General features: G+C 38.3%; 1 protein-coding gene across 1 annotated transcript; it reads left to right on the top strand.

Annotated features, from left to right (window-relative positions):
- Window positions 1-371: 371 nt before the first annotated feature.
- Akh (Adipokinetic hormone) lies at window positions 372-7,033 on the top strand. The gene is made up of 3 exons (XM_019040727.2): window positions 372-514; window positions 4,421-4,674; window positions 6,697-7,033. The coding sequence occupies exons 2-3, from the start codon at window positions 4,504-4,506 to the stop codon at window positions 6,739-6,741; spliced, it is 216 nt and encodes a 71-aa protein (XP_018896272.1). The 5' UTR covers window positions 372-514; window positions 4,421-4,503; the 3' UTR covers window positions 6,742-7,033.
- The last annotated feature ends 2,335 nt before the right edge of the window (window positions 7,034-9,368 follow it).

The raw sequence follows: 9,368 nt of genomic DNA, 5'->3' as shown, positions 1-9,368 counted from the left end.
CCCTTCCTCCCTTCTGAATTCCGATCTATACCAATGGCGAGGCGTGAATGATCGATTATCGATGTTTCCTCATTTGAAGCTATGACGAAGAATCGATCCATAAGGTGTTCGCTGCGAACACCCTGTTCATCGATACTTTTTCATGGGTTTAAATGACAGATCAATCGATATATCGCAAAGCACGCCGCGCCACTGATCTTTGCTTCCTGTGGGCACAACCCGCGCCGCGCCGTTGACAAAACATGAGGCCACACTGCGTCTATAGGACGCGGAGAATAATGCTGGGAGTCTTACCCCCCCCCCCCCCCCCTCCGCCGCCTTTTTTTGCCGATAACGAGAAAAATGTAATCGAGTCGGACCCAATTAAAAATGACGTCAGCTCGTGCAGAGGGTGGTTCTATGGTTTCTGCCGGGGTCCAATATAAGAACGAATCCTTGAAAATATTCTTTCAATTGTCTGAGTCGCAAGTTCGGGGCGTCCAGAGCATCCACGAAGCCTGCTATCACGCGTTTGGTAAGTATAGTGTATTTTTTGTAATGGAGATGTTGCATATCGACGGTGAAACTACCAAACCACGTATCTCGTTTGCGGTGTTTAAAAATCTACGCTCACGTTTTATTTTTTTGAAGTAGACCAAATCAATATCATTCCTTGAAATTTTCACGGAATTTTCTCCCCACAAAGAAGAAAAATCACAGAAATTTTCAAGACTGGATGTTAAGTAGTTTTTTATTTAAAAAATAAAGTATGACAGGAAGTCTGCGACGTCGCAAACCGAGATACGTGGTTTGGTAGTTTCACCGTCGATATGTGAGGAATTTGCGATTTGACCACTGATTCTTATGTAAAAGTTTGCGAGAAACACGATGATCCCACTGATTTTCTCTGGTTTCAACTCCCAAGCTAAAAAATCGCTCTCAAAGTTGAGGCTATAATGGAGGGGATGTCCCACGCTATCCTGAGAGTCCACCTCTACATCCAAGACAAACTCTCCTTGCAAAGATAGGGAGCAAACAAACATTAGCAGGGTTGCCATGTTTTCAGTTTTAGAGTCCCCAAATTAAGTGGCAGCCCTGTCAATGTATTTGCTCCCTATCTTTGTATGGAGAGTTTGTCTTGATGTAGAGGTGGACTCTCAGGACAGCGTGGGATATCCCCTTCATTACGCTCTCAATTTGGAGAGTTTTTTTGAGCTTGGGAGTTGATTTCAGGGAAAACTGGTGGCACCATCGTGTTTCTCGCGAACTTTTACATAAGAATCAACAGTCAAATAGCAAATTTCTCACACGTGCAGCATCTTCATTAGTCTACTTCATTTATTTATTCCTATAATAATGATTCAATGACCGAGTCTAGATTGAATGAGAACCCTCTCCAACAGGTATTTAGGAGATAGGTGAGAAAATATATTTTTGAGGGCCCCAATACATAACCCTTGAACTAATATTGGCTCCATATTGACTGTTTGATGACCGTTTCTCGCGACTCATTTGTCAAAGAAGAAATACATCGGTATACAAGTTGCGAAATATGTTGCCGGACAAATACCCTGGAGGTAATAAGACGAGTGTCCCGCCTGGGGATATGATTTTTTCATTGCTGGCATACGAAAGTCTTCCTTTCATTCTCCGTGAGTTTGATTGCACAGTTGAGTTGTTTTGACTGCAAGGCCTTATAAGTACAAGTCGAATCTTCACGGAGGTATCTATCATATTCGCAGTATAACGGAATGTGACGTCATTCGCCGTATCGTTACAAACCTTGGTATCTTTCACCAGGGCTTCAACACAATGTCGGAAAATCCACGCTCAGTAGTGGAGAGTGGTGAGGGAATAGGGTTGGGGAACACTCTAAATATCCGTTCGACTAACAAACAATAATTGAAACTACTGCTTGTAAAAAGACATCGTTCCAGACCTGCAGAGCAAAAACTAACTGAATTTGAAGGAATTTTCTCATGATTTTTACTTAAAACTTAAATTTTTTAAACCTCGTGATGAAATTTACTCGACATTATTTGTATCCAAATTTCCTCGCAAGGTTGAATGCCTTTTTTACATCCCAAGTAGCTTAGATAACAATAAATTGCGATTACACGATAATATTATTGTACTGCGTCGGAGGGTCGTGTATAATGTTGCCTATCTAATAATTGAAGGGGTTACTCTTGCTGGAATCTATTACCATCACGTTGAAATAGGTTGCAATATTTCTTTGCATTCCAACTTGACTATATTTTAATATACAAGAGCGCATTTTACCAATTGCTTATAATCAGCGTTGTTGAGAGAATGTATAATATATAAAAATATTGCAATCTTAATGTAAAAAGGGAGCTTTATTTTAAAAAATTGCAATCTCAGTTTAATATTTTCGCTGCGCCCTGTCCTATCTGGGATACTTAAATTTTTACTGAACTTTTATGTGGATTAAAAGTTAATTACCAGAAAGAAACACGCAAAAAACGGATAAAATTGAAAATGTATACACATATTTTTATCAAAACATACCTTGACAGCTATTTTTTACGCGTGAAAATAATTGCAGAGTAGTCCCTTGGACCTTGTGCATATAGTTTAACTTACAATTGCATAAGAACGTTTGATTTTTAAAAACTACCCTGGTAAAAATTTGCGATAGGAGCTGCGTTTCAAAATACCATAGGAATTCTTATAGCCGGCTAAAGAAGGCAATAGAAAATCACATAGCTGGCTGTAGAAAGTGGAGCAAATCATATAGCCGGGCTATACGAAGCGATAAAAAAGTATACAGCCGGGCTACAGTTCCTATCGCCGGGCTTTACACTTTATCGCCATCGGCTATAAAAGGCTATAAGAAATTGTGTAGAAATTTGTGTGCTTTGGAAATCATTAAGTTTGATACGGAACCACCGTAATATTTACAAAACACACATTATATTTTCCTTTAATACATATTTTTTTTCATCAATTAAAATGAGAATAATTCATACAGGATGTGCAAACATTTCAAAATCATGAGTTGAAAAACGCTGACTCCGCAAGATTATATATTGGAGCCTAACACAGAGCGGAGCGGCGTGCTGCCAGCGATGAGCGCGCACCCGCGCCTACAAACCTAACAGGGATACTTCACGCATTGCGCAATGCTTGAAGTATCCCTGTTAGGTTTGTAGGCGCTGGTGCGCTTTCCGCGCTGGCTTTCGCGCAGCGTGTCACGGCGCTTGAAGCAACTATTTCACACCAGAGGTATTGCACAGTATCACACGAAATTGATGGCGCTCTAACATATTAGGAATGGCAGGCATCCTTCAAAAGTACGGGGTTTTTCGCGCAAAATAAATCAAGATACGACGGCCCAGAAATAGAGCGGTAGTCCAAAAACTCACTAAGTCCTAGCATCCGTAAATAGTAACATTTAGCATACACTTCATCGCCTGGCTGTTGCTTAGTCGCCATTGGCTATAAAAGGCTATAAGAAATTGTGCAGCCGCCTATAGAAGCTATTGAAAATCTTAAAGCCGGCTTTCGGTCTATGGTATTTTGGAACACAGATTCTACTGCCAATTTTTACCAAGGTACGTGAAATCCTGTGTTCCAAGGATGGTTTGAGTGGCTTTTTTTCTTTTTTGCCCCGCAAAACAAAACAAAAACTGTATATAGTGCAATAAACGCAAACACGTAAGAGACAACTGTCCCTTACGTGTTCTTTGCTGACATTAGAGCTTCGCCCTGAACCGATTCCCTTACTTAATTGATGCGAAATTCAACAGATGATTTTCCTCGTATTTAAATTTCCATGTGCTCTATACTCATCTCAATTGAGAATAGTAGGTGATGCTCCATAAAAGCTTGCCTCTAAAAGCGATGTTCTAATGATGAATTTTAAATATCGATGGCTAAAGTGCGAAACCACGTATCTCCATTGCGGTGTTCCAAAATTTCCGCCCCTCTTTTATTATTTCGGTGAAAAACAAGCCAACTTAGTTGCTTGTGAGTTAAAAACAGAATTGGGCTGATGAAGAAAAATCAAGGAAGTTTCCAAAAAATTACGTTTACAATACTGCCGTGCTAAGGAAGAACGTCGTAGAACATTCGAGAGTTGCCAAATTGCCCTCGATAAAACATGCATTTTTGAGAAAGATTATTCGTATTAATCTTTGAAATTTTCAGACATTTTAGAAAAAATTGTGGACAAAGTTGTGTAAAAATTTTTGGAAAAAATATTCACAATTAACTCAGTAAATTCAGTTTTCATCGAAGGAAACTTGCCAACATCTGAAGGCCCATGCTCATACGGCGTTCTTCCTTAGCACGGCAGTATATAGTTTTCCACAAGAAAAAAAGAAATTTATAATAAGAGGTCTGCAACTTCGCAAACGGAGGTACGTGATTTCGTGATTTGGCCATCCTATATTAATTTATTTTTTCTTTGTAAAAGGTGAGTCGCAGCTAAAGCAGGTCTGAGAATCCGTGTCGTGCACGTTTGCGTGGAAAGAAAACACATCCATTAGCTGTTCAGTTATGACTTGTCGCACAATTCTGGTGTTACTCACAAATGCAATCCTCCTGTCCGCTCTGTGCTACGCCCAGGTCAACTTCTCGCCCACGTGGGGCAAGAGAACCGTCACGCAAGAAGAATGCACCTCCAAGCCTTCCATGGAACTTCTCATGTATTTATACAAGATGATCGAGGTACGATCCCGGAGCCAACCATTTTTATCTTGCCTTGCAGAACTTTTACAAGAAGCTCGACAGCAACAAATTACAGTGAAATAAATATAATATTCATGGATTGGGTATAAATAAATACAGTAAAAAATATATTTCCAAGACAGTAATTTCATGACGTAAAAAAAAAAAAAAAAAAAAAAAAATTGCCCATGAAAAATGCCGTTTCGCACACCTGATAAGCTCGCCGTCTGTGTTTCCGACATCAGTGCCATTGCGGCCACGAAAAAAATCAGAAAAAAGAGGGGAACATGAGTAAACGAACGCGCTCACGAAATCCTTTTAAACTGGACTGCATTTTGCAATCGGAACTATAAATTCTGGCTCTTCTGGAAAAACACTTATGTGCATGGGGAAACTAATGGCACATACGTCGTTAGCACTTACGTCGGGCTAGAATTTATAGTTCCAAATTGCAAAACGTAGCCCAATTGCTATCAAAGTAAAATGCTATCTCGCCCGCCCCCCCCCCCTCCTGCCAGTTTTTCAAAATCTCCGCTCCCAATTTACTTTATCCGAGGAGAGCAAATGGATTGCATTTTGCAAAAAGGAACCACTAGCATTGCAATGTTGCTAAGATTGTGCAACTTCTTTTGTCTTGGAGGGAAAACCCGATTATCCATTAATAATTTCTATTTTACTCGCTAAAAACTTTGAATTAAAGACAAAAATTACCATTTAAATTTCATAGTTTTTCACGATTTCCGCAATTTTATTGCAAAGGATGAAGTTGCACAATCTTAGCATCATTGCGATGCTAGTGGTTCCTTTTTGCAAAATGCAATCCAAATCAACGTCATTGCTTGAAATTTTCACAGAACCCAGTCAGAGGGAAAAAACCACGGAAGTTTTCAAAAAATAACATTAAACCTTCTGATATTTAAAAAAGGAAGTATAAAGAAATTTTGAAGTGTTACAAATCGAGGTACGCGTTCCTGCAGTTTCAGCGTCGATGCGTTACGCAGCAGGGCAAAATGTGTCTGAGGGTGGGAAAAAAGAGAAACGAGACCAAAGCCTAGAGGGATTGGTTCTGCATCATTTGGCGCTAAGAAAACCAAAAAATTCCAAAAATTGAACATTTGGCAGCAATTCAAAGTTTAAGAACGAAACTAGTTGTTGAGCGTTTGCGGATGTTGTTACCAGTGTGAGAAATAATTCACTTCAAACAAATCATGGCTTGGAAATTTGACCTACTGTTCTTGAGAGTGTTAGAAAGTGATTAGGACGAGAAATAGAAATTGATACTTTTTACCCTAAACTGGCTTTTTTGCTGTACCGAACACCCTTTCAAGCTCTCACCTTCACGCACATTGTGTCTCGCAGCGTCACATGTTTCGATTAAATGGCGAAATTGGTGCTCGAAGTGTTGTGTATGTTGCCCACCTACGCATTGAAGGAGCTACTCCTGTTGCAAAAATTGATTGCGTTTAGATTGAATTACGAGGATAGTGCAGTTTTTCTTGGCATCACAATTGCTTATCTTTATGATTCTAGAGAATTCTCATGTAATAAAGTAAATCAAAAATTAATTATTTTAAAGTATGTTTAAAATCTGCAATATTGATCAAAGTGCTTCAACTGAAAACATTTTTTTATCTTAAAATTCGCATTGCAAAATGTGGATCGGGTCCTGATTGCAATATTCAAATTTTAAGTAAGAAATTTTTTCTATTTTTATAGCAAAAGATGTACACTTACAGTAAGTGAGGACTACAGAGAAGAAAATATTAGTAGAATTAAATTCATGGAGCAGGTCTCATTACAAAAATGTGACAGTGTAAAATATCATCCATAAATAACCTAATTATCACAAATAACTCTAAATTTCTGGCACATGAAGGGAATAGGAAGGTGACTAAAAAATTAGATGTTTCATTTTTTTTTTTTTTTTTTTTTTTTTTTTTTTTTTTTTTTTTTTTTTTTTACAACCGATGTTCAGATGAATGCCGAACTTATTTTCTCTAAGACTCTGCTTCTTGTTTTCAGAATGAGGCGCAAAAAATATCAGATTGTGAGAAGTTCAGAAGTTAACAATGTCACATGGACAAGCACCAATGATATGACGAGGCAATTGATTCAAAGGACGTTACGAAAAACTTCAAAGTTGGTCAACGTTATGTGCCGCTGAAGCATTGAAAAAAATGTATTACATGAGTCTAATTTTTTTTATGATTCCCATCGTGTAATATTTACTGTCTCTCAGAGCCCCCAAGTAAAAATCTATTCTGGGAAACACTCTGTAGCTATTCATTAACATGGAAGTAGCAAATGCTTTTAGTTCTGTATCATCATGTCAAGATAATAAATTTTTGACGCCTTCAAACTTCTTATTTCGATTTTAACAATTTCCGATTTTTTCATGTTATTATGTTGCCAAAATATTGGGAATTTGGTTTTTGGTAAGAGAGAGGGGGCTGGATTGTATCTTATTGATATTGACCTACAGCGAATTACATTATTTATCTCCCATTTAATTACAGAAATATCAAAATCGACATCTAGTAAAAAAAAAAAAAAAACAAACCCAAACGAACAATATACAAAAGAATGCACATATTTTGAAAATTGATAACCTCCGGAAATTTTTAAGGAGAGCATCACTGAACATTTTGGTACGAGTTTTTCAAAGAATATCATTGAAAAGGCAAAATGAAGTTTTAAAAAAAGAAGAATAAATTACACGAAATGTTGACAGAGACAACCATGATCATGCACCTGCTCTTATTTTATTATTTGAAAGACACAAAATCAACACAATTCCTTGAATATTGTACAGACTTTCCCTCGCACGAAAGAAAAAACATTCACAGAGGTTTTGAAGAATTGACGTTAAGTAGTTTTCCGTGTAAAAAATGAAAAGTAATGTGAAGTCTGCAACATCGAAAACCGAGATACGTGGTTTAAAAATTTCATCGTTGACATTAGTATAAATCTCACACATACACGATGGTGCTGAGATCGTTGATGAAGGCGCCTGGATGCGACTCTTCGTGTTCCACGGGTGTGCGTGTCGCATATTCAAAAAATTGAGGGCATTTTCCGCGACAACGCCAGGACACTACTGTTTGTGTTTTTGGACGTTGATTTTAGTGCCTAAAAAAACTAAAAACAGGTAAATTTATTGACTAATGATAGAAAATGCCACAATTATTTGCCATGGCTGCTAAGTAAAAGTGCCATAAATTGAGAGTTCATTATAGAATTGATCATTAAGATGGTTCTCACTTGTCAATGCCTATTTTATAGCATCATTTTGGTCATGGCGGAATCTCAAGGAGTGGAAGAATGTTTCCATGACAAGTAGATTCCCGTTATGAACAGATCCATGTACACGTTGTGAGTCATCCTACTTTGAGCTTATGTTAGAAACCTCGAGTCAGGCCGGAGAAAATTCCGATAAGACCGCATTTCACAGAATTGAAAATTTGTTGGCAACGCGGGAAAAACTATCCTTAGGCTGGCAACTCGTTTCGTACTTTTCACGTCGTGAAATCAGGACTTAAGCACGAACCCGGACAGGACTGGCACCCATCCAAAATCTGCCTTTTAATGCCCCGATAGTGCCCTTTGACGTTTACCTCTCTGAGGTAGTATGAGTAAGCACTAGACCTTTTTTTCTGTGATGTCAAACAAGTTGCGTCGGCCAGTATTCTGCCGTGCTAAGGAAGGACGCCGTATGAACATTCGAGAGTTGCCAAATTTCCCTTGATAAAACATGTATTTTTGACAACATTCGTGCATATTTTTCCTTGAAATATTTAGATATTTTAGCTTAAATTGCGTGCTAAATTTTCTGAAATTTTTGGAAAATAATATTCTGAATTTTCCCAATAATTTTGGTTTTTATCGGAGGAAACTTGGCAACGTCTGAAGGCTCATACGGCGTTCTTCCTTAGCCTGACAGTATTACGCTTAGTTGTATGTGAAGGCTAATTGGACCGCGTTAAACAGAAAGGAACCAAGCCACATCAGCTATTGCCAAATTTAATTGGGCAATTTAATTTTTTACATGAAAACGGTTGTGTGGATTTTCGTGCAAATTTCAGTGAAAATTCTCCGTGGTGTGAAACAAATTCCTTAAAATGTTCAAAGGAATCCGAACAACCATTCTCTCGTAAAAAATATAATTGCCCAGTTAAACTTGGCAATCGCTGATGTGGCTTGGTTCCTTTCTGTTAAACTCGGTCCAATTTTCCGTCGATTTACTCCTTACTTACCTGCCCTCTGATGTACTTACTCCAATGGTGCGATGGTAGATGGAACAGTCGTCGGATGGAAAATCAGCCGAGACGAGTTCCTAAAAGATTCTTCATGTTGCGAGCTCATCTGCGTAGTTCCATCAATCTACCCCGAGATTTTCTTCTTCTGTGCGAAATCAGTGGGTTGTAATTTATCAGGACTTAAAGCTCTCGAAAAAGTGAGCTTTGAAGGCAAGAGATGCAATGATTTTTGTAAAAAATTTCAAATTCGGACTTCATGGCAACGGGGAACTATTCAAGAGGTCAAACTTTGTCAGTGGCTGTTTGCGCTAAGCACTAAGGCAAAACCCTCCTCACAAGGGCAAATCTCATAAACAATAAAACAATGAACATTTCGGGCCAAAACTTAAAATTTTTGGCGACCTAGGGTTGCGGTTAACCCAGGATTATCCCAGTTTG

Source organism: Bemisia tabaci, chromosome 2 (assembly GCF_918797505.1).
Source record: "Bemisia tabaci chromosome 2, PGI_BMITA_v3".
Lineage (NCBI taxonomy): Eukaryota > Metazoa > Arthropoda > Insecta > Hemiptera > Aleyrodidae > Bemisia > Bemisia tabaci.
The sequence above is the reverse complement of the archived record's forward strand: the minus strand, read 5'-3'. Positions and strand labels throughout refer to the sequence as shown.